At 41.0% G+C, this 25,797-nt stretch overlaps 1 protein-coding gene across 1 annotated transcript in view; it reads left to right on the top strand.

Moving 5' to 3' along the window:
* Window positions 1-25,797, top strand: part of LOC306701939 (teneurin-3) — a gene marked incomplete at its 3' end in the record, with an annotated part of 119,246 nt that overhangs the window by 29,353 nt on the left and 64,096 nt on the right. Inside the window, exons 2-3 of the mRNA XM_079167390.1 lie at window positions 17,412-17,637; window positions 25,072-25,310. Of these exons, the coding sequence (XP_079023516.1) occupies window positions 17,412-17,637; window positions 25,072-25,310 (465 nt within the window). The remainder of the gene's footprint in view (window positions 1-17,411; window positions 17,638-25,071; window positions 25,311-25,797) is intronic.

Genomic DNA, 25,797 nt, shown 5'->3' with positions numbered 1-25,797 from the left:
GACATTTCCGGATCGCCTCCTCCTGCTGTTATCGCGAAACTCCTGAAGCCCCGCTTGCATATTTAGCGTAGAATACAGTGCCTCAAGATGACTCTTTCTAGCGGAGGAACTTGACACGGGAAGTATTATCACGCCAAACAAGGCCTCTCACCTCAACACTTTGCAAGCTATATCGCCATTTCCCCAGTACTCCCTGTACAAATAAAGCTGCGAGGGTCATTCATTTGTTTTCCCTCGCTCATAGTCCTTACAGCTAGGTTGATTTGTTTATCAGTATGTGTTTAGCCCTCGGCCCCAATCTTCTGAGAGAGAGAGAGAGAGAGAGAGAGAAAGAGGTTTAGCATTTAAATTGGTTGATCCACCGCACGTTTGCTCAACCTGTTTTTAAAGCATTACATTGATGAAAAGCAGACGCTAATCCCTTTGGGTGTGCGACCTTATCTGACTAAACACCTGACAATGAGATTCTATTGTCACTCTGGGAACACGAGGGATTCTCGGTAAACGTGTAGTTCTGTTTCTGCAGTTATCGACCCTCTTTTGCTGAGTGCAGGAGCCGCAGGTTAGCTCGCTACAGGTATGATTTACAGCGTGAAGTCTTAAGAGCAGAGACGTGTTTTTGACCGCTAGCTACTAGCGGCGAGGGATACTTCAAAGTCTCTCTAACTCCTTACACCTCAGGAAGTTGTACGCCGCTGTTAGCTCATCTGCCAAACTTCTGCTACAGTAAATCCTCGGTGTCAGTCAGTGTCCAGGCCTGAGTGAAGAGACTGCGTTAACATATAGCTTTCATAGCTAATCCCAGAATCTCCTGTATGCATTTCTCTTCTGCTAATATTCACACCAACTGATCCTCTAGTTTCACTCTTCCCATTTTGTCCTTAGCCAGACAAGACATTTAGTCAATATTGCTGCCTATGAATATGTAGGAGACAAAGTGGCCTTCACCTGAATGTGGCAGATGTGATTTCTAACTAAATCATAGGGATTACATTATTGACAGTGTCTTAAATAAACATCAGGATGAGGTCGCTCATTAGTTTCACGACGTCCGGAGCACATTAAGGTTTTAGAGCCAGCAGAGCACATCTCGCTAGTATTGAATGGTTATTTCATCCAATAAAATTTGCATAATTCAACGTTAAACATCGGATCTTGATATCACTTTAGCGCTGACAGGGAGAAAGGATGCTATTGTGTGATTAGCTGTGGTATCAGATTGTGTCCCGCGTTGCAGATTGGCTGTGAAGTGTGTCTATTGACTGTTAGTCCAGATTTGTTATCGTCCCCGTTGCCGGGCCTCTCTAAACTGCAACACTGCTTCAGCTTCTTCAAATCTTTTGAGCACAGATTTTGTTCGTGTTGCATCCCGTCACCTTCCACCGTCATATACTGAGATGGGAACCCTAAGGGCCAAGAGGAAAGATGCTATCGATACACACAAGGAAAGCGTATGCAGATAGTGACAGTCCATTGGGCATTATGGCTGAAATACGACACCGGGAACAAGTGTGACTGCAGACTGTGGTGCCAACTGTGGGTTTGCTGCTGTATCAATACTCATTGCGCCGTTTAATCTCGTCAAGAGTAAAGAATACACAGCGTGGTCATACAATATCAAGCCCAGCCAGGAAACGTAACCAGCTGCTGCCTTTTATGAACTGACAACTTATGGTTTCACTGAGCCATATGCTGCCCGCTGCCGCCTTTTCTCTCAGATTTCACTTCTCAGTTTCCATTGTCAGTCTCGTCTTGGCTTTTTATCATCCTAATTCTGATGGATGTATTCCAGTGTGAAATGACTTAGCCGGGTGTGAACGTGAACCATCCTTTGCCTCCTACTGCTGCCATTTGGTGTGCGGGAGGGAAACGCACAGGGACCATCCGAGGACACACGAGAAAAAGCTTGTGTGTTGACGACGCACCTCCCTTATCTAATTGAGGCAAAGCAAACATGATTAGGTCCAAGCTGAAGGACGATCAGTGATTTCCACCGCAGAGACGTTTCACAGTCATGCACGTTCTGCTGCGAAAAAAAAAAAGGTATGTAGTTTGTTGATTTGTTGAAAATATGGCTCAGGACTAGTTATGACAACTGAAACTAATTGGTAGTAAGTTATAGAAGGGTCATAGTCATGGTTAACGGAAACAGATGATGGTTTCTCTGAGATGGGACATAAATCCTGCACTCCACTGTCGAAGTCATTTCTCATTTTATTTTCACCCGAAGCATAGGATGCTAAGTGATTTGTTGAATTTATCTGCTGTTCCTGTAACTTGTCAGTAAAAAGTAATCACTATTTGTTAAAGATGGACTTCCATGATATAATAAAATGTGAGCTAAACTCTCAGCATCAGCAGCGTAATGTTACAATCAGAATTAGCTTTATTAAAGTATGTGTGTGTGTGTGTGTACATATACGTACAAGGAATAATAATGATAATGATGAGAACCATGACCTGTGTGCATGTGTAACTGGGGCATCCGTGTTCAGTTAATTACTTTATCCATGTGAATGTGTTTGAAAAATGCAACAGATTTTTTCAGGGATAATCCTTTATTTCCAATACTGTGGAAACTGTGCAAATAAGGCCTTGCGTTACACAGTTATGGTATAATTAATAAATCCAGGTGCCCAGACAAAATGTCTTTTTGTTCTCTCCATCATACTGTAACTTTTTCACATAATCGACCACCAACAGCGATGAATACCGATTCAATCTGTAACCATGAAGCACAATGTCTGATAATTATTCTTGATTTCAAAGCCCAAGGTGAGCAATAAGCGAGCTCCTCCGTGTTGAACATTTCCTTCCTTTCAGTCGAGTCGTGACAGATTCACATCATGTTCCGAGCAGTACAGGACCAAAATTGATGCAGTTCAGATGTAGAGGCGTGAGTGAGGTGCTAATTGACGCCTGCTGTGGCATGGAACGCAAATTACATAGTTTACACGTACAGCAACCAAACTGCAGAGATGCTTAGCACTGTTGAATCATATGAAGAGGCTAAATGGGGAACGTGCACAGAGAAGCATAATGGATGCTGTCGACACTTTGCTCCTATCTGTTCCCTGCTATACTGTTACCCTTATTTCATTAACACCATTTTCCCCCAAACCCCCACACACACATTATAGTTTCAAACGAACAAACACACATCCACCTAAGCTAATTTATCTGTGTAAATGCATCGAAATATATCTGTGGAGTTGTTGTTGAGGAAAAAAAGAAAAACGTAATTTCACATCAAATGCTGAAGCTGCAGAAGAGAGAGATGCAGATTCATTTCCATTATGGAGACAAAAGTCTCCTCAGGTTTATTAGTACAGGCCTACTATACATATACTCATCAGAGCCATTAGATAGTAATGATTGCATTTGCAACCATTAGCCTAAATGATATTTTTCGCTACTTATGCTATTAGCTGCAGTAAAAAATACATTTTGCATATCAAACATTTAGTTGATGTTCTTCCCGAATGAGTCACAATAAGTAGCCGTGTTACAATGCAGCGTCTTGCACAGTGAAAAGATTTAGCTGTTGGACTTTTGACCTCCTTCGGAGAGGAATTCTAATGTATAAGCCAGTCAACTCTAGGAATGATGAGGTTGTTCTCCCTGGTCTCTTTCATTTTCATAAATATTCAGGATATTTATCATGATGCTTGCTCTTAGCAAGAAGCAAACCTTGCCTGTGTCTTTCTCTCTCTCATTTGGAAAATGAGATACTGGCGCTGTGTCATCATTAGGGCTTATTCTTTCAACTATAGACACAGAACTGAGTGAAATATGATTCATTGATCTTCTCTTGAACTGGTGATGGTGTAAAGTTGCTAAAACACCACACAAAGTTCACATGTTAACAATTGGAATTCAGAAGAGATAGAAATGATGTATTTTTTTGGAAATGAACTGAGATTGAACCTGGAGACAAAGGGAAGGCATCAGATCAGTGTAGCACTAAAATGAAGTACAATCTACGATAGTTATTTTCAGCAATTTTCTTTTCACAGAAATTATTTTTCATTATTAGAGAATATACAGACTGTTTGTCTGTTCTTGTAGACCTTCTTCTATCATGGTCAAGATGTTTTTAATGTTTAGCCATGCTTGTGTTGTAGCTCTAGCAATTTGAACGTGGGACAGTTGGACCACTACTTTTGTCCAGACTGAAATAACTCGACACCTGTTTCATGGACCGCCATGAAGTTGCCGTGGACATTTTGCAGACGATGTATCTTAATGACTGGTGAAACTCCCTCTAACGCCACCAGCAGGTTGGCATTTGTGGTTTTGAGCGAAATGCCTCAACAACCATTGGATGGATCGCAATGACATTTAATTTAGAGTCTTGCCCCCCCCCCCTCTTTAGGATGATTTGTAATACATTTGGTAATCCCTTAAATTTTCCATGAAGCGGCATCGACAAGTCAAACTTTTAATTAGTCAAACTTGTGACCAACTATGTGGAAAACTAATGCACTTGCCTCAGCTCTACTTTACCTACCAGATGTTAAAGTGCTGAGTGCAGTAGGGCTGCACAATTATTCGACTACCAATCGCATTCAATTTAATAAGGACCCGTCTTTTTTTTGCAAAAGATTGTACATCGGCAGGAATGTAGCACAACATGGGACTGAAAGCAGTGCTCTGTTCATTTAAATGTGAAAGTGCAATAAAAATATTTTGGCCCTAAATCCATGAATAAAGTGATTATCATTTTGGCAATAATCATGCAGCCCTCATACAGCCTCACGGAACTGCTAGCTTGGCTGTCGACTCTCAGTCTCGCTTGAAAACTAGTTCAAACTATTTTTTCTCAGCTCTCGATATGTGGCGGCAGTGCTTTTAATTAGTGTGTTGTGACGCTTATTCGGTTTCTGCATTGTATGAAGTTGGCCGGATCATTATAACGAAACCTAAACAAAAGTGCAAAGCTCATCTACTCTGTTATAATTAGTGTTGCCGCTTAATTTGATCAAACTGGGGAAGGATGTTACCTTCAAGGCTACCTCATTGATCATTTCTCTTTGGTGCCAAATAATTCCTAAATAAGATATACTGTTGCTCTTTTAAGCCAGCTATTTGTTATAACATTTTGACACTTAATGAATATAAAGTGTTGCTCAACTAGGTTGCAAGTGTGTGTGTGCGTGTGTGTTTGTGTTTGCGTGTGTGTAGGACAGGGTGGCGGTTGTGGTTAGACAGTGGTTGATGAATTGTTGTTTTCTGACTTGCTGAGGTGGAAAATATCCTGAACATATGGATGGAGGATTGGATAAAGCCGATGAAATAGTTTTAAGCCATTATAGTGACCACGTGTTTTGACGTCTGGTGTGCTGAGAGTGCTTTTGGCTGAGACATGGACGAAACCCGTGAAACCACAATACGTCCTCACTTGATATGCGTTGACACACACTGATCCTCGTCCTATCAGGGTGCATCTCTGTGTGTATTTACAGTACATATTTGAATCTGGATTACTTGCTGCCAAGCTTATTACAGCACATGAACAAAGATACCTTTAAATACGCGACAAGAATAGGCACTGAGAAATGCTGCTTTGATAAACCCCGGCTTATCGCCCAAACATTTTTATCCCCACCAGTGTCCTTACTCAACAGATTTGGCAATATTTTAGGCTACCTTCAAATGTAGTCCTTTCTGTGAGCTCCTCTTTTGTGTCTGTGTGTGTTCTTGCAATTCCTTCTAAAGCAGCCTCTGGAGAGACAGCAGAGGAGGTATGTATGAGTTGGATGCCTCCTTGACAACACCTTGGAGGTAAAAATCAATGTCTGCCAAACAAAGTGAAATGTTAGGCTGCAGCCGATACATGACAGATGAGGCTTAGGGTGGTATTTTCTAAGGTGAATGAAGACTGGAACGCAGGCATTCCTGTCTTCTGTTGTCAAGCAAAGCAGCATTAGAGAGATTTTGAAGGACAGTACTTCTGACTTCCCTGACTACTTTTATTATTGATTAATGTGCTGTAGACATGTGTGAGAGCCACTCTGAAAAGGAAAGGGGGGGGATGCGGTTCAAAATTAAGAACGGCTGCACGGCAGATTAAACTTTAAAAGCTAGTTTCACTAATTAATTATAATGCCTGTTCACTCTAGAGACCTCGTCTCCGACCAAGGCTGTACAACAGTAAAATCGTCTTGATTAGAGTTGATTTGTCCTCGGATAAGAACAGTGTCTTTATTTCATAGCATGATAAAAAGTCTCCAAGTCTAGGCCTGTCACGATGACTGCTTTTGTTAGAAGTTATATTGTCCTTGAAATGATTGCGATAAACAATATTAGTGTCATTTTAAGACCGTTTTATGCCACTGATATGATAATACAATAGCATAATGACATTAGTAAACCTTTTCAAAGAGCAATTAATTTTTAATTCTAAAGACTATTCAGACATTGGAATCGGAATGTGAAAAACATGACCTATCATGAAGTAACAAAACATGAATAAAATGAAACCACACAACCAAAACAATGAACAATGAAAGGCTCTCTGTATTGAACATTCAGCACAGGGTTATAGAGAGTCATAAGGCCATCTAGTTCCCAATGGTTAGAAATTGTATTAACAAAAGTGCAGGGTGAAAACATATAAGCTATACGTTGGATATAAATTATAACAACACACTTAAACCCCAAATGTTCCCACGCTGGAGCTGCGGGCGATAAGTCAATAGCCTAAAAATGATCGAGGTCATGTCATCCTGTAAATTTCCCCACTGCGGGACTAATAAAGGATTATCTCATCTTATCTTATCTTATGTCCATATATTGCACAAGAGGTCAATATTGTAATTCTTGTGTCAAGTTTGGATAAGTCAAATTGGTCCTGACAGTTTGACCTGATTATAATTTCAGTGGCAATGCATGAAATAGTTTAAACACGTTGCATTTCAGTGCACAGAACACAGAGGTTGAGGTCGAGGTAGGGCCCGGGTTCCTCGGGGCGGAGCTCAGCCCATGCAGCTGAACAGTGGCTGTAGAAGCAGCATGGCTAGCTTGGCAGAACGTTAGAGGGGCAGAAGACACTGTGTTGCTACCTCGTGCGTGATCAGTCTCCAGCAGTGACCTCAGCACAGAGCCGTGGGCCATATCATGTTGCTGATTGAGCTTGCACCGAGCCTCAGAGGGTACGCAGGTTGCGTCTTAGTTCTTCTTGCCGAGAGAAGCAGAGGGTGCTCTGACGGAAAATTCCCAAACATCAGTAGTGCTGGAAGGCTTTTCTCAGTGAGCTTTAAAATGTGTGTGTGTGTGTCTATATGTGTGTGCGTGTGTGAGCACGTGCATAAACTGTATCTCCAAACATGTGCTTGCACACATTAAGTTTAATGTTTATGCCCATCGGGGATATTGACATATGACATCCCTATAATGCTCTGGTTGGTGAGCAGTATAAGAATCGCCAATGATTCGTCCGATTACTATTCTCGTCCCGTGCTCTGCTCTGTGGCCAAGAGTAATGCAACAATGGGGTATCAATTCATAGCCGTGGCCTCAGGGAAGCTTTTTTGAAAGCAGAGGGATTTTCAGCCTGTCTGCTGCTGCAGCTCCAGCTCTGGCGCCAGACTTTGCAAGAAATGTTGGCTTCGAGAACTATATGTGGGAATGTTTGGAGGAGTCGATAAGGAGATATAGAGGCACCAACATGTGTTGTTTGTTCATTGTAGTTGCGGATAAAAGGGACTTGCAAAACTAAATGATGAATCTGTACAGTACAATGTTACACCATGTATTTATCAGCTGTAAGGCGTTCTGCTTGTTTTGCAATATAACATACCATGTTATATGCTGACCTATAAATTGCTTCATAATGTGTTCAGCAGTCAGTTCAAATGCTACACTGAGATTTTGAAACATGTTTTTTTTTCAGACCTGAAACGATAAGTTGGTTAATAGCTCAGTCAATGAAAAAAGAATGAATTCATCACCCATTATTAAGAAATAAGCGATAAGTTGGTTGCCAATTATTTTGAGTCACTTCTCAAGCAAAAAAATGATTTCCTTTGTCTTATTAACTTAATGTGTTGGGATTTTGTCACTTTTAATTCAATAGACAAAATGATTAATAGATCATTCAAGAAAATAATCTGCAGAATAATTGATAATCAAAATAATCATTTGTTGCAGTAATACAAAGCCAAGATTAGTACAGTAGTTCTGCTGCTAGATGTCTCATGTTTTTAAAAAATCTATTTTGCAGTCAGTCAATATTCTTTATTCAAAACCAGCAGATCCACATTGTTTGATTTCAACTTGCCAACTTTTAAATTGTATTGTACTTCGTGTCCTTTTTATGGCATTGCATTGTGTTTGTTTGAGATCAAATGTTAGTCTCGTCTGGGTCTCGCAGTTAATATGTTGATTTTTAATCTTAACAGAGCCTTGTTAGTATATGATGCTCAGATAATAGAGACCTCAGCTGAAACTTGATTTCCTTGTGCAAAAGCAGAGTCTGAAAACATCAACCTGTATAGAATATGTTATAGGTTTATGCTGCTTGTTTATTCAATGTGGTGTGAAAGATGTACGGATTTCATTCTCCTCAAATTGTCCCAAAGTGGAGGTGAAAATGAGTCATGTGTGCAAGTGGAGTGCATCCAGTTGAGAAGAATATGGCAACAATTAATCAGCAGAAGATAGGCTTTCCCATTTTTTAGATGGATACAGAATCCTTTGTCTGATCTCCTCACAGATTTGCTCAGGAAATGCAATTATAGCAGCCGCTGGAGAAGAATGTGCCACTACAACCATGTAGAGTGTTTTTTACTGCAACCATTTTCTCAAGTGATTGGGGAAGCGAGCTGTAAATGAATGGGGAGGCACATGAACAGCTCTCCAGCGAACACGTCACATTTCTATGACCCCCGAGATGATGTACACAACATTTTCTGTGCAATTACTAATTCAAATCTATATTGCTTGAGTCAGAGAAGTGACTCACAGTTCATAAAAAAGAAACAATAACTGGATAACAGTGATTTGTTGTTGTTTCTCGGGAAAATAAATGGCTTGAAATCGTTCAGCGGGCGTCTGAATGTTCAAAAGCTTCCCAGAGGTGGCTGGGGCCACTCTAACCAAGGTTTCATGTTGCCAATACTCCCTACTACTGGCTCATACTGAAGGCACAAGCCATTCAAGACTCGACAGCAATTTGGATGGAGTGAATGACAACTCTGAAGGCCAGTTCAGTTCAAACACACACACAGCAGAAAGATCGAAACTGGCAGCTTCTTTTTCTTTAAGAGAGCGCCAAAACAACCTTTCAGAACAGATTCGCAACGAAGTGCCGGGCAGAGACACATTTGGATGAGCGCATGTCTCTCCAGTGTCTCCATTTACCTCTTCCTTGTTGGTGATTTGTTTATATTATCCAGTTTGGGACATTGTTTTTTACAGGATCAAAGAGGATGTTGCGGTGACAGGAAGTGGCAGGTTGCTGCTGTTGTTTGCGATTGTAACAGCACTTCAAAGGTGCAAACGAACTGGCGGGCCAATAATTTGAAGCCATCAGGAGTGTTGCGATGGGGACTGCAGGCTGGCAAATGTATGCCATTGACTAGAGGCTGGGTAGGTTCATTAGTTTCTCAATATGCTGAAAAATGGGACTGTTTGACAGTAGCTATGGTACTTATGCTGTGTATTCTTAAAGTCGGGATGAAATGAAAAATGACTTTTTAAGCCCTTATTTTTATAATAAAATCCAATCTTTTCTTCCTGGAAATGACAACATGATGCACTGTTGACCCACAGAGAATAATCACCAGACTGCAGTAACCCTTCAAATCTACTCAACGTCTTAGTGTTTTTCAGCTCATTGTTTTGGTTTTTGCAGCCCTTCTCTATACTCTTTTGGTTCAGTCTTGGCCTGCAGCAGTTTTCAACAAAAAAGCTCAAATGGATTCAAGATGTACGTAATACTTTATTGCCGTTAAACGTCGTTGCTGCCTCAGAGTGCTCATGACGGAACAACAAACAGTCACAGCATAAAAAGTCAAAACACTCCCCTCTCCATAAACCTACCTGCTGTCTTTATGAAGTGTCGTGGCAATTTTGAATCCCACTCTTGACAGCGAGGAACGAGACAAAGATCTCTTACAGTACTGTCGCACTATAAATGCTCAGAGCACGGTACACAGGACAAGGGTTAAGTTTGAAACGTGCCCCCCCGATGGGAAGCTGTTCTCTCTCTTTACACCTCGGCCTTTGTCGGGTAGCATCTTGCATGTCTTTGTTCAAAAGACAAAGGGTTCATTAGCCTTCTGATCATCTTTGGATTACATCCAGATGGGAAACAATGGCTTAGACTGGCACTTTTAAATACAAGGCCTTGGTTACCGAATGGTAAAAATCGACCAATTGCATGTTTAAAATCGATGCTTGCGAAGCTTTACAGAAGATGAACTTATGGTGACTGGTTTGTGAAGTTAATGTCTGTGTTGAACACAAATGTGTTTTAGAAATGCCAGTACTGGCACACTTCGCTGTGCACTGTGCCAAGGAAACATTTGTCAGAACTGAACTGTAGAACACCGCGCTGTCTGCGTGGAAGTTTGCAGCAGTAGCATTTTACCTAGGTGTGAACACAATCTCCCTGGACAAACAAGGAAGCCAAAGCTGTCCACACATGAATAAATACAACAAAGTGTTTTGTCAGCAAGCTAATTGTCAAAGCAGCTTTTGAGAAGGAGTGTAATTGCTATGTAATCGGAGAGCTGTCAGAAAGGACTGCTAAGCAGTCATCATCTGTATGATGATCTGCCATCTGTAGCAATGTCTGGGTGGGGGGGGAGACAGAGAGAGATGGACAAATCTGCTTGTATTCACAGTGCATATTCGGTAGGTTCAACTGAGTAAGCGTTATTTACAGATATCATACATTTTAGATGAACGGCAGTCTTGGATACGCATCAGATGTAGAGTTGATGAATGGCCGCTATGTGACTGAGTTCAGAGCGCATTTTGTACGCGCAAAAGGAATGATTTCTCTTTCTAAAATGCAATGATTATGTAATCCTTGAAATATTGGTTACATCCTGGTTCCCCCTGCAGAGAAAGAGCTTGAAAGACATTTCTGTCTTTGATCAGATAGAAAGTCAGCAGCAGAGTGTGGGCAAGGCTGTGGGAGCAGTGAAGGTATGTGGCAGGAAATATGATGGAATTCACACAGCTTCCCCTTTTTATTTTTCTCTCAAAACCCCAAGCTACTGGAAATTGCCAACTCTCTTTGCAGAGTAAATCCCCTAAACTCACCAAGGGCAAGGTTGCTCAAATGGTCCTGAGTTTCCAGAATCCCTCCCTCACACCCCATGAGAAGGAGCTGCTTTCTCCTTTTTCTACTAAAGAATCCTGCGACTGCCTTCAACCAGGGGGCCGCAGCTGTGCTGAGGAGAAAAGAAAACCGCGGCGGAGATGAGAATGAATTTATCGATTTGACATATAGAAACATCCTACCTGGTGCAAATGGCATGTTTTATCATGGAATTCATCCATTATTCATTTCATATCAAATCAAACAGGGATTTTACGTGATGTCTCTCTTCTTGTTTTACAATGTGTCTTTCTGAAATTCGAATTCAAATTTGCCGAGCAGAGGCGCAGCATTTGTTAATTACGACTATTCTTCTATAAAAATATATAAACATAGGTTGTAACAGACAAGCTGTGGCCTTGTTGAGTTCGGTGATCTATTTTGATGGAATTCTTGTGATGCACACTGCAATTTTCCTATTGGTGAAGGGCAAGCCAGTCAAAGCAAATGCCCTTTCAATACCATTAGCAGTTGAATCAGTCTCTTAATGGAGAGTAAAATGGCACAAGACCTTTTGCATTACTTACACAATGAATATGAAAAGGCTTTCACCAAGCTTGCAAAGCTTAGTGAGTGCAAAACGGCTTTTAATTGTGTCCCGACTCTGTGTTGGAGCAGTATGCGCAGTACTCCATGCTTTAAAAAAGGCACAGCATATTTTCAGAGGAGAACCTCATAGAATCTGAATAGGTCTAAACATCAGAGTATCAAGAAGTGGCATCGAAAAGTTCAAGAAGAATATGGTGCAATGTGAACTCGGCTTGCAGACGGTGATAGCCTCTGATTTAAAATGGACTGAATTCTGTTAATGGACAAACCCAAACAATTTGAGTATATTTACTATATCTGTATATTCTGAGGATACTGCATTTTTGGTTCACTCATACAGCCCACTGCACTTTTCTCTTTTAAAGACTGTGTAATGAGTTAATGTTCAGATTAAAAAGCTCTAAAAACAAAGCACTAAGAGCAACTAAAACAAAAATCTACTCAAGGAGGTGATTCTGTAAAAACACCAATGCTTCATAAAACATAATTTGATAGATATTGCAAGCATCATTAATACGGGAATGAGTCTGTCATTGCAGCGCTGGCATGCAGTATTAATCACAAAGGTCCCTTTTAAAGCATGTTGCTGATGGAGATGATGATAAGCTGACGTTGAGGAATTATGCAAAGGAGGCATCCGTCTTGATCTGATTTCAAAGCAAAACCCCATAAACCACACAGCTGTTTTATCTGCCTTCTCAGTCAGTGAGCCTGCACTTTAAAGGCCAGCTTAATTCCCTGTGTGCCCCGATAGAAGACAATGCCAAGCTTTCTTAAAGGTTCATTGTGTAGTATGCTTATTCTTTTTTTTTTTTAAAACACACAATCCAGCATACGCACGTCAGTGGATAATCTAATTCAGAGTGCGGCGGTGCCAAAAAGCCCATATTTTAGCTCGGTCGGCCCCCGTGGCTTTCAAACCTCCGACTCTGCCAGTGAAGCACACACAGAATGCACACTGAACCACCGCACGGCTGGTGCCGCATTTTACTCACATGGAATCACATCGAGGTTATCACTCAGACACACCGACACCTACTGTGTGCAGGGAAATTGAATACATGCGAAACACTCAACTTAAAAAAAAAAGAAAGTTACCAGCATACAGTCCAGATGCTCAAATGTATTTGAGCTGAAACATGGAGTTGTATATGAATTCAAATTCAAATTAAAAAATTCAGACTTGTGAAGTCAACACTTACTTGATTGGTTGCATATAAACAAGTCTCCTTTTTAAAAAAGAAACTATTGCACCATTTGATCTTGACCTCACATAAATAAAGATTAAGGGAATGAGAGCATCCTTTAAACTGAGAAAAAAATGTTTGCATAATTAATCGCTCAAAATCCACAGGAGTCAATTTTCAGATCTAGATGTTTAAAAGGGCATAGCTTGGTGTTCAGTAATAACTCAGAGGTTTAAGTGACCGGTGTAGTTCCACCTCAGCCCTTTTATGTGTGCTCATATATTAGGAGGTGTGTGGGTGTATTTCTTGAACCGAAAGGTGAAGGTGAAGGAGAAGCCATCCTAAATCACTTCTCACAGCTGTTGCTTCTTCTGCAGATATGATGGATGCATTTACTAAACGTTGGGATGTTTTTACGGCATTTATATAGTAGAGTAAAGCAAATAATAATTAGTTTTTGTCATTTGAAAAATATTGAAACATATTTTTTTAAAGAAATGCCTTGTTTAACCCCTTTAGATCACATCTTTTGTCCGACTGTGCAACTATTTAACAATATCCATCAATCGATCTGCAACTTTGGCGACGATGGAGGTGTGTGTGGAGCCACAGTCCACTGTTGCTCCGTATCGCGCTAAAATCTAAGCCCGCCCCCTTTTTAGCAGTCCAATCAAATAGGAATGATTTTATTTGAATCCCTCTTGTAACTGTATTCGGCTCAAATACTCCTCTTCATTGGGGAACACTTCACAGTACAGAAGCTAAAGACTTCCGTTTCACTGGGGCTTCTGAGGATGAAGATGGAAATATTTCCCCTTTTTTCAGACCAACTGTACATTCTCAGTGTTAAAACATTGTATTCTCACACTTGTATTTAGTAATGTACACTTTGGTTTTGCTTCTTTAGCTTCACTCAAAGCCAAAACTGTATCACTGTTTCACTTCATCGTTTTAGGGCTAACTCAAAAGCAGCATTTTGAGTAGAGGACCTTATTTCTACCCAAAGGCTTTGTGTGCTTTTTGCAAAGTATGCACACAGTAGGTTTAGTTCAGTTCATGCGGTTTTGTGTTCCCTTAGTTCATTGTGGGATTATGCAGTCAGATTTGCTGCATGTCAAATCCTATGCCTTTGAAGGTTTTGGGGATTTTGTGTTTTGTGTTATGCTCAGCATGTGCTTTCACCAAAGAAGAAAAAAATAAAAAACACGGTTTATTTCCTGTTGCAGTTCAGGCATGCCTTTTTTTACGTTGTCATCAGAAATTGACCATAAAGTCTTGATAGTGAGGGTGTTTGGACTTGGTGAAACTCATCTCTGTGCCTGCTGTACCGGCACTATTCCCATCAACCATGATGCACCTGAACCACATGTATTTTTATGTGTTTGACGTTACTGTACAGAAAGCTGCATTTTCAGACTCTCGATGCAAGCAGTGCAGCAGCAGGACAGTCTGCAAACTAAACAAGGACAATCAAGACGTTGGCTTGAGCTATATGCCGATAGATCAATATGTAGACATGAAGATAAATGGATACCCATTTGTGCAATATCTGTCCTGTATCTTTATTTGTAATGCATGAAGGGAAGGCGGATTGTTTACCAGTATTGACTGTGTCATGTGTGGGAGTGATAATGAGATGATGCTTCTACAGGAGAACAAAGACAGCTGTTTTATGTATTTTAAAATTAGAGGGGATTGGATATTATTCTTTTGATAATACTTTCTATGAGGCTCATGTCTATAACCCATAATAAACCTACTTATAATGCATTATAGTCTGCTGATAGCACTGTATAATTGACATGCACTTGTAAGAAAAAAAAAAATGCTTCATTACAATAATAACACATTACAAAACATTGTGTAATGCTGGTAACTGCCACACTGACATTTGTGTTTGCAAGGGTCATAGGGTATTATAATTCCCATTGAGGTAATACATTATACAAACCCTTTATAATCACTGTTGTAATGCATTGTAATGTGATTACAAATTACTCTCAAGTGGTCCTTTCTTTGATTTAAGTAAAAACATATTTTACAAAAGTGTGTAAAAGTGTCCTTAAAGTAAACATTGAACACTAGAGCTAATTTATAATCATGGTTTTTATTAATTATAAAATATTATACTGTTTTACAATGATGGGGATAATAATACACTATAATCCTTGCAAAACAATGTCAGCCAGTGACCAGCGATCATGAAGTATTATGATAATTGACCTCATAAGTCATCATTAAATGTTTTAGAATGTGTTGTGATTATTGTTATAAAGCTATAAATAACTAGAATTATACACTGCTATAAGCAGATTAAAATGCATTATGCCCTACAGACATGGGTGTCATAGAAAGTGTTACCAAGCCTTTTTCTTTTTAGTTCCTTAGTGATAATGAAGAAAATCGACTTCTAAAAATAATCCTTTCTGCCTATCAACATTCCACTTACCTCCTTGTTAGATCATCGTCTGTTTTTCAGAGCCCATCTGATTGTACGCTCTCCTTCATTCCCCCCCTCCCCTCCCCATGACATTGAACCGTAGCGCTGGTGTGTGCTGATTATAGGAAAAATGCTTCTGATGTAAAGACGCTTGTGGCTGCTGCGGGCTCATACAATGGAATGAGGCCCAGAGGTGAAGTAGAACCAGCCAGTCTTGGTGGATGATCCACATTTCTATTAGCCTACTTAGCACTTTTTCAAATGGGCCTCACAGTGTAGCCCAGGAGATGAGTGGCGTGTCTTGTGCTCATCATCACTACGTCATGGCGGCCTTATATTTTTCAAATGCAGATGTCATGGTTAATTCATGTGTTAGGATTCAGAGCTTACTTTGAACGCGGTGATGTGGTTTAATGAGGGTATCATATTTGATTGGGTTTGATCAAAGTCTAATCGGAAATTAATTAATCTCAGATTGGCCCTCTGCACCGCCACTGTGCACTCTCATCACTCCTGATTCTGCTCCACACCATTCATCATCTTTCATCATTTGTCCTTCTGTCCGTCCATTTCTATACAGATGAAACAGAAGTTCCAAAAATGTATTCATTTATGAAAATAAGAAATAAATCCGTGGAAGTAATCGGTCACAAAAATGATTGGTACAGCCTGCCCCTACCAATCACCAATGTAACTATTACAGCGGCAACTGTTAGCTGCACTTAACTTGTGGAGAAGAGTTCTACTCTCGGCAATCATTCTTATTACAATCTTCCGTGCACTATATTTCTGAAGTATTCCTCCATTTGAATATGAGAGAAATAATCTACAGTCCTACCAATAGCCTGCTTGCACAGTAGCCTAAAGCTTTTTACCTCAAAGCGGTGGAAATTATTTCCGAGCCCTGAATGGCACACGTTTCCTATTTGCACTTTGGAACCAAATACAAGGCTTGATTGCCTGAATTGAACAGCCTATGCATAGAAGGACGCGGTGAAAAGCGAAAGCATGTAAGGACAAGGACAAAAATTGCATGGTTATTAAAAGCTCTGTCGAAAACAGTGCCTGGTGTCCTTTCAATGAAGTTGTTCTGTCGAGCTATAAAGCGTCGAGCAGAGACAAGGCCTCTGTGCATGGTCGAGAAAGCAAAGGTTAAATCAAACAAATCCATAAAACTGACAGCGTTTGTATGCTATGAATTGAACTCCTTTAGGCTTTTTAAAAAACTACGCTGTCAATGCAAAAAACAACAGATGCAAGTCCCAGCTTTCTCAATCGTCTCCAAGCCTCTGTAAGGCAAGTAAGACGATACCCATTTGGGGCTTATTGGAGCAAATCAGAATTGTCAGCACTGTGGGTTTTTACCTTTTAAACAGGGAAGATGGATAGATAATCACCACATGCCATTCTGGGGGCCAATTACACAGCTTTGTGTGAAATTGGAAAACCTGTTCTCTCAGAGCTCTAATGGATGTTCTGGTCATTAGTTATTTGAGAGTCTTCTCTGGCTGTAATCAAACGTGAAACATTGCGTTAAGCGCCCATAAAAGAACATCTGCCTCTCTAAGTGACCTTCTGTTTAAGAGAACCCAACTGTCAGCCGTGTGGCGTTTTGCGACAATTATTATGTGTGTCACCATAAAAGCAGCTCTTATTTCCCTCGTTTCTGCAGTGGTTGCATCTCGTTTTTATGTCTTGCTCTTGGTTGTATTTACTTTTCTGGGTCTGTTAGGTGGCTGTATATTGTCATATCTTACATACAAGGCAGATGAATACTCTTACCCATCTGCTCTCTGTCAGTTATCTCTTTGGTGTAGTTTTTAATCGGCATAACAAATAACAAACTACTGAAAGAATACACAAACTAATATGCTGATGTCTCTTTCCCTCTGCTTCTCTCCAGGTGACCATCTATCCAGTCAGCAAGGCCCGCCCCCTCTCCCACCAGCCCCGCCCCCACACAAGCATCACCCGTCCATCACGTCCCTGAGCCGAAGCTCACTGGCCAATCAGAGGAGCCCGAGCCCGCCGCCCACAGCCGGCCTGGCGACCGACTTGCAGAGTACGGCGGAATGCGTCCAGCTGCAGGACAGCTGGGTCCTGGGCAGCAATGTGGCCCTGGAGAGCAGGTGAGTTGACCCACAATGATCCACAACAGAGCAGGGAAATCCAACTCCAGGTGTTATTATGAAGCCGCTTTCACTGACTCAGAAGAGAAAATGATGTGAAATAAATGAGCTGCTGTTGAAAACGTTTATTTTGATTTCAATTCAGTGTCAGTACAACGTGGAGACTTTGGAAGTGTACTCTCATACCTGTCCTATATTTGAATTTAATAAATTATACATTTGGAAAAAAGTGAAGGAAACAGTAGCTGTCACTGTATTTCACTCATTTAATTTGATAGCTTGTTTGCCTCATTTGGTGACCACAAACCGACTCGTGCTATCTGCTTAATCCACTGGACTGTTTTATGTGTCTTCCAGATATTGGCCCACATCCATAAAACTCACAGTCAGGGTTAACAGTGACTCACCCAGTCGTGATTGAACCAGCTGTGCTACCAGCTTTATAGTAATGCTCACAAACATTTATCATTTGTATGACCTGCAAAGGTTTCAGAAAAGCACACAGTAAGTATCGCACATCTTGGCAGGATGATGTTCAGGATTAGATAGCGTGACCATCCGCACATTTTAAACTCCAGCCGTCTAAAGAGAAATGTTGTGAACTTGTTGTGCATGTGAAACACACTGGGAATTGACTTTGAAATTTGAATTGAAATGGCAAAAAAAGTAAACAATAACACCTGATGATTTTATTCATGTGTTAGTGCTACTCCTCCGCGAATAGGTGGATAATAAAATGATAATTCACTCCAGGATTTTAGGTATTTATGTTTCAGCCTATTTTAAGTTCTACACCTCATCAGGGTCAAATTACCATGACACAAATTGCGCATGGCATAATATGGTTCCCGCTGAGTTTGATAAACTTGTTCCATGTTTTCTCCTCTGTTGAGAATAATGTTGTCAAGTGTTCGTCGTCTTTTTGCTTTTTGTATGCGCCCACAATTAAGGGCTGATCACCAAATTAGATAGACCTACACTCAGAAGCAGAGTGCCTGATTAGAGGGAACTATGGGGATCTCAGAGCGGTTGCCAGTTCAAATCAGAGAGGCTATAACTTATCAAGGTTAACTTGGTCAGGGGGCGGTGCAAAAATTGCTGCGCAAGATACTACGTTGTCACAAGAGCCTCTGCCAAGTCTCCCCCCCTGAAACATACGTTAGATTTCTCTTAATCAGGGAGCTCAAACTATCCTGGCTAATGAAGTGTGGTACATTGCGCTCTGACTCAGAAATGGCCTTGAGTAGATGATTGCATTCTAGCCTGATATTTCCCTGGCACAGCGTCCCCTTTCAGAGCCACAGATGATTGTAAACTTTGAATTCCGTCCGTGGCAGCATGGAGCAGCAACCTCTTATGATCTGACTGAATCAATTGGTATACGTTGTGACAGTTTCACTTTCTGGGGAAGATGCAGTGATTGAATACTAACCGCGCCATGACCTTGAGCTGTCTTAGTCTTATCGACAAAACAATATGTGCACACCTATCATCAGTGGAGGCATAAATCACTATCACCACAGTGGACTCTAAATCAAGTGCTTGTCAGTGGGTGGGAACTGAGGGCTGTTGCGCACCAACCGGGCCAAGAGGGAAGACCCGGTTCACCACATAATTGCAGATGTCAAGAAAACCACCAGGTTGGGAAATGTAAACTGAAGCTCCAGAAAGTATTTATTAGGATGCCTTCAGGGGGGTTTAGGCTGGGACAGTCCTCGCACAGCACACACGTAGGTGGCCTCAGTTATGGCAGGAATGTGAATCTCTTTTTTTTAAACCTCAACATTGACATTGATTATATTTCTCATGCAGCACAGTAGATGTGGTCAAAATGTGCAGACAGTAAATTATTCTCTACAAGACAGTTGATTAAAAAAAGTGTCAAATATAAATCACAATGTTATGATCTTTTTTTAATGTATTTCGTTTGACAAGACCTCCTTGAAAATATAGCACTCATTTGACAGCATTAGCTACTTTTACAGCAATTAGCAGTGAATGAATTATGTGTGTGTAACCTCCCATAAAAGTGCTAGTCTTCAAAGCACAAGTGTGCTAATTTGACTCAATACTAGCTTTCAATGTGAATAGCTTTCAGTGTTCTTTCAAATGAGTGAAGTGCTGCACGCAGTAACTACTATAACTACTGCTCATTATTATCCGGTGAGGGAGTGAAGTCACCGATCTCACTGTGATCATACTGTCAAAGCTGTGTTAAGACACCCAAGTTTGATGTTGGCTCATTTACTCTCACAGTTTAAAAACATCAAACAGTCAGACAAATGAAGCCTTCTTTTACAGCTCAGGAAAAATAGAAAGAAAACAAACCCAGCTAGTGTACGTAACTAGAAAAGTGCCTCCGCCTTGTAGTTCTGCAACGACCACTGCTGTAATGTTTGATCTAGACCGCAAATATGTCAGAGGTCAAACATGTCAAAGGTAACAAAAACAATGAGTCCACTAGATCAGGAGAAGTGCCGCTACCTGTTATGATGAGAAATGCAGATATTACACTTCAGATAATTCAATGAAATCACTCTACTTCAGCTTTTGTTCTGCTTTATTCTTACAAAGTCCACTTCATTTAAAGGGCTCAACGAGGTGGCAACAGAGCAGTGATAATGCTTGCTGTTCGTTGCTATTCTCAAGTGTAGAGGAGACATTCAGATCTTTAAAGTATGCGGAGTACTTTTAATAAACCCCTCGGGTTTCCTTTACTAACCACTTGACTTCACCGAAATAGTTTTTTGAGATATTTTCAATTATTCCATCGAATTTCATTATAAAATGAGCTGCCATGTCCCTCAAGAGACCAATACACATATATGTTAATTATTCTTGAGCAGTACTTAATCATCGTTTCAAATGGAATACACCAGTATGTGTGAAATTAGTACTTTTGATGCATTTATGGTGCAAGCTATGAGATCTATAACTGCTTTCCTGGATAAGATTCAGGAGTCTGCTCTTACATATGCATGTCCTTTGGAGCCCACTTGAGCATTTTTTTTTTGGTCACTTAAATCCAATGAGATTCAGCTAGAACAGTCGTTACGACATTTCAGAGTCTTCAGAGTCTTTTGAGGGCCTGTCCGGCCACACGTTGCAGTTATAAATGTGCTGTCAATCCCTGTTGTATTCACGTGTCAAGGGAGTCCTTTTGTGAAATGAAATTATGTCTCAGCTCTAACATCATCATGTGGTACAGTGTCCCACAGACGGTACAATTTTCCTGATGGAAAACGTGTTAGAATTGTTCTCGGGGGCAAAAAAAAGAATAGCAGATGTAATCCAAGTAGGTGTGTGTGTGCGCGTGTGTGTGTGTGTGTAGTTGTTTGTGTGGGATGCACGTATAAATCATGAGTCAGACAGTCATGCTTCACATCAGAGGAGGAACATTTTACTTTTTTCTTTGTACAACAGCCACGGTGTCAGGATGGCACCAGGATTGATTAGTCATGTGTACGCAAGCAGCCAACTGGCCTTTGGGAATAGAAAGGAGATTGCAGTGATGGCTGGTTACCTGCCAAGGTGGATGGTGGTGTAGACAAATGGTAATCCTCGAGACGTATTTCTTTTCTTTTTCTTGTGTGTTATTTATTTTGCCAACATCTTTGGTGCCAAGCACACATTTCTGTGGTATTTCCAAAGTTCTGCAATATTTTCCTCTTATTTTAGGCTACTGTATAAACTGCTACTGCTGGCAACATAAAGTGCATCTGGTCCAGATGGACTTTGCCAGCAAATGTAAAAGCTGTCATGAACAGAGGATGGATGGTGAGGAGTAATCTGAATAGTTATTCATATAACAAAAGATAATGACACGTGTGCTAAAATACATGTCACCTCAAGACAAACTGCGGAGTAACTGTCTCAGGCCCTAGAGTTATTCTCCAAAGACCATCTTAAATGTATGTACATTAGAGCTGAGCTCTACTTATGCCAAACCTAATCAAACCTGTTAAATATACAGCAATACATTCCATGTGCAAACAATCTGAGTGACTCAAGATGGCACCACGCTGATCTCCGTGGGCAGGACGGCGACTGAAAAGCCTGTATTTCGGCACTGAAATACCATCACATGGGTGCGGAGCTAGCTGTACCAGAATAGCACCTGCTAGCAGGCTGCCCGTTGAGAGGGCAGGTGGCGACGGCAGCAAGTGTGAACACGAGCCACCGCCATGCCCGCCACATCTGTAGCCTTTTTTTTTTCTCTTTTTCTTTTCCCCGACCACGGATTGAAGAAGTCTGATTATTCAAGGTCGCACCTTGAAATGCTAATGCTAACACAGAACAGCAGCTAATAGGCAGATTACATATTCTGAGGGCTTCGATTCGCATTGTTTCTACTGTGCTCTCTCACCCTTGCAGCTGGAGCTTAGCCTCAGACAAATCCACCCACTCTCTGTTTAGTCTTTTGTCCTCTGTGAGGATGTTTTCAAATGTCATCCCGATGACAAGCAATGTTGTGAGAGCTGAGGAGGCCAGGCTGGCTGCTGCTTTTGTGTTGCAGGCTTCTCAATGGGACAGACCGGCGTGCACACAAACGCAGTGCGATCACACTGACACACAGCCATTCATTTGCTCTCTTTCCCTCTCAGTCTCACACTCTCTTGATTGTCTCTTTTCCTCCTCTGTCTCTCTCGCTCACTCAAAGCGCACCACATTGCTATCACTGGGGCTGACTGGATTAGCATAGTAATGTGCCTTGTTGCATCACACTGGCTGTAATCAATTAGCCGGTCATCCAGCAGACATTTACACTGGTCCGCTGTTTGTTAATCATGTCCAACAGGATTTCATCTTTAGACCCCTTCAGTCTGCTCTGTAGAGAAAAAAAATAAAAGGCCGACGTGACAAACCATCAACACCAGAATTACATTAAACGCCGAGTGCAATAAATGTCCAACGCAGTCCCAGTGACGCTGCTACACACAGATTCTGACAGCTTTTAGTTTCACTCTACACTTTGTCGTACAAAGCTAAAGGGATATAAATGACTGAAATATAGCTTTAGTTTGCAACCACCCACAGTGTGCCATATGTTTCTGGTAATGATATGTGCACTCAGATTGTTCAGTCAACTGAATTGTGCAAATAAACTATTTCACAATTTGTTTACATATGTTGTTATTTTACATATTCAATATTACTGTTTTCCATTATTTAGTTTAGTCGTTGGTAAAACCATTCCCTCTGCATGTGACCTAGCACAGATGTGCAGCTGATGTTTTTAGTTTAGGTGTCTTTGACTCGGAGCCCATGAGAACATTATGTGTTTGTATCTTTGTATAAATCAGAGCTAGGTAGATTTGAGATCTTTTATTTACAGGCAAAACTGTCTCCACGTCATCTCTGCTTCTTGCAAAGAGTAGCTAGTCACCTCCCTTTTATAAAGTATGTACACGCACGCACAGATGAACTCGCAGGATCACATCCCTTTCTGTCTACCTCATCGGATTGCATCCACTCACACATAACTCTCGCTGACTACACGTCTGCCTCAGACAAGTTTTGACCTCAATTCATAACCAACTGTGTATTACAGTGTCTGTGTCTTCTGCAGCAACGGTACAGATTGTTCCAGATTGAAGAATCCGTACCTGTCCCAGGTTTGCAAGACGCCCTGAGCATTGTCATTCCAGCAGTGACACACTGTAACCTTTAAATGGAATCTGTCCACGACAGCACGTGTCAATCGGGGCATCAAGGAGCCAGACGATCCAAATCTGACATTTGTTCTTTTTAGACGAGCATTGATCAAAGGGGGTTTTCAGACCAGAGGTATCCTCACAGGAGACAGGAAGTAGCTGAAATATCGGCAGCAGGGATGAAATATGAGCAATGCATTATGGTGTAGGTTTATGATGCGTCTTTTGTAAAACAAAGCTGTTAAAACGATTTGACAAATATCTGATTACTGACTTCCCTGAGCATGTTTTTGGAGCACTAACAGTGGAACGTCTTCAAAGTCAACATTTAGTCCAACTAACAGAACATTATAGTTAATGAAACTGTTTTAGGTTTGTTGGCCCCACCGTTCCGATCAGATAATCGGGGGATCTGTGATTAGTAAGTGCCACGACATCGGATTTCAGTCTTTAACGGCTCATCTTCAGATTATGCACCCAATTAGCCGTTCTCAAGCTCTTTTAGCACAGATCCACAGTTGGTATTAAAAAGCCTACAAAACTTACATGGAGACTACACAGTTGCCACACAAATAATTGATGAGCAAACACTGCTTTATCAGCTTATTGGTGTATTTATATATTAGCGGCTGCCATGGCAACCCGTTCCTCCTGGACTCTCTATGACCCCTTAGAACACTGTAAAAGGTTGTGTACGACTTTTAGCTGTTTCCTACTTTTCCAAAAGGATATTGTAGCTCTTACCACCCACTTGTATTACGTTAAAAGCAAGCACTTCACCCCCAACTGTTCCAGTTGAAAAACATATTGCTGTGGGGGTGCTGGGCAGGTACTCTCAGGTGTAATTCTGTGTGTTACTGGTGATGTGAAGGAGAGAAATAACACTAAATAACGCTAAATAATAGAGATTGTGTTGGCCAAATTGTATATTCAGTATTTTGTGTTTGTAATGTTAAGTATTATTAATCAGCACAAGTTATACAATCAACTCCTAAAGTCGTCTTGTTGAAGAATTTAAGAGTTTTTAAACAAGTTTCTAATCTGAAAGAAAATTAGCTATTCATCATTAATCTACGAAGTAGTGGATATAGCTCGACAATGCATTTTAATCTAATTGTAAGTGTTTGGAATGGAATTATACAGTTCTGGAATGAAGGAGCATTTGCAATGCATGGTCAATCTGTCCAATTTCCCTGGTCGTTCCCATAAGCCTAGAGGCATTTGGGTATTAATCTCTAAGTAGTGGCAAGAGTGGCAACAAGGCTTAATTCATTTACTTAAGAGCTTTTCACGTGGGGTTTAAAAGTTAATAGGACAATCACTCTGTAGTGCATTTGATTAAACCCTCTTAATTACCCCAGGTATAATGGGCTATTAGCAAAGGCCCAGTTGTAAAAGGGCAAGTGGGAGATGATTGTTTTTATGAGGTACTTTTTGTTCACCTCTTCCAATGTCTGGAATAAACTGAATATTATAATTCAGCCCATTCCTCTTGCAGTGGGATACTCATGGGAGTTACTAGTATTGTAGGGTAACACTGTATTTTCGTGTTTTCTTTGGATACATGGCGATTTGAATTTTGATTATTGGACTTGCTTTGAGCCTTTGGGGACAGATTGGGGGCAGGAACCAATTTAGTGGGGTCTTTTATCCCGCTAAACATTTTCCACAGATGGACGCATAAATTAAGCAGATCAGGGCTTTAACTTTCGGCGTGCTGAATCTCTTATTTTACCGTTATTTACACAATGCCCTGTTTTCTTTTCCCCCCTTTCTGCAGGCACTTCCTTTTTAAGACGGGCACAGGAACGACACCTTTCTTTGGCGCAGCGGCCCCTGGTTACACCATGGCGACGGGGACGGTTTACTCCACACCGGCGCGCCCTTTGCCCAGAAACAGCCTGTCCAGAGGGGCTTTCAAGTTCAAGAAGTCACCCAAGCACTGCTCCTGGAAGTGCACCGCCCTGATCGCTGTGGGGATAGCTGTGGTTCTGTCCATCATTCTCTGCTACTGCATTGGTAAGGATGAGGTGTGATGTCTGTCAGACATTTTTGAAATCACATGCAGACGGAGAATTCACAGTTATTCTGCTTCCAGATCACAAACAGCCAAATGACAACGTTAGAAAACAGTGCATGGCAGATTACGGGACATAATTGATATTATCATATTTATAAGTGATGCATATCAAACACACATTTCCACAGTCAGACTTGTAGTGAGTCACACAAATTAGAATGTGCAGCTTGACGCGGAAGCGACTGCTTGAGATTTGACTCCCTGAAGTCTCGACTTCGCCCTTGAGAAGTTGACAGCAAAAACCTTCAAGTTTTGATTTGAGACCGCGTCACTAATAAAAGATATACAAGACCGCCACAGTCAGTCCTGGCACATTTAATTATTAGACCTATGTGTTAAAGTGTCTCGGTCCCAGAAAGCAAAACACAATTAAAACAGTTTCGAAAGGAAAATGTCAGAACCATAAACCATGCCATTTTAATGGTC

This window comes from Pholis gunnellus (assembly GCF_910591455.1).
Source record: "Pholis gunnellus genome assembly, chromosome: 10".
NCBI classification, from domain to species: Eukaryota; Metazoa; Chordata; class Actinopteri; order Perciformes; family Pholidae; genus Pholis; species Pholis gunnellus.
Note: the sequence above shows the minus strand (reverse complement) of the source record. Positions and strands in the feature narration are given on the sequence as shown.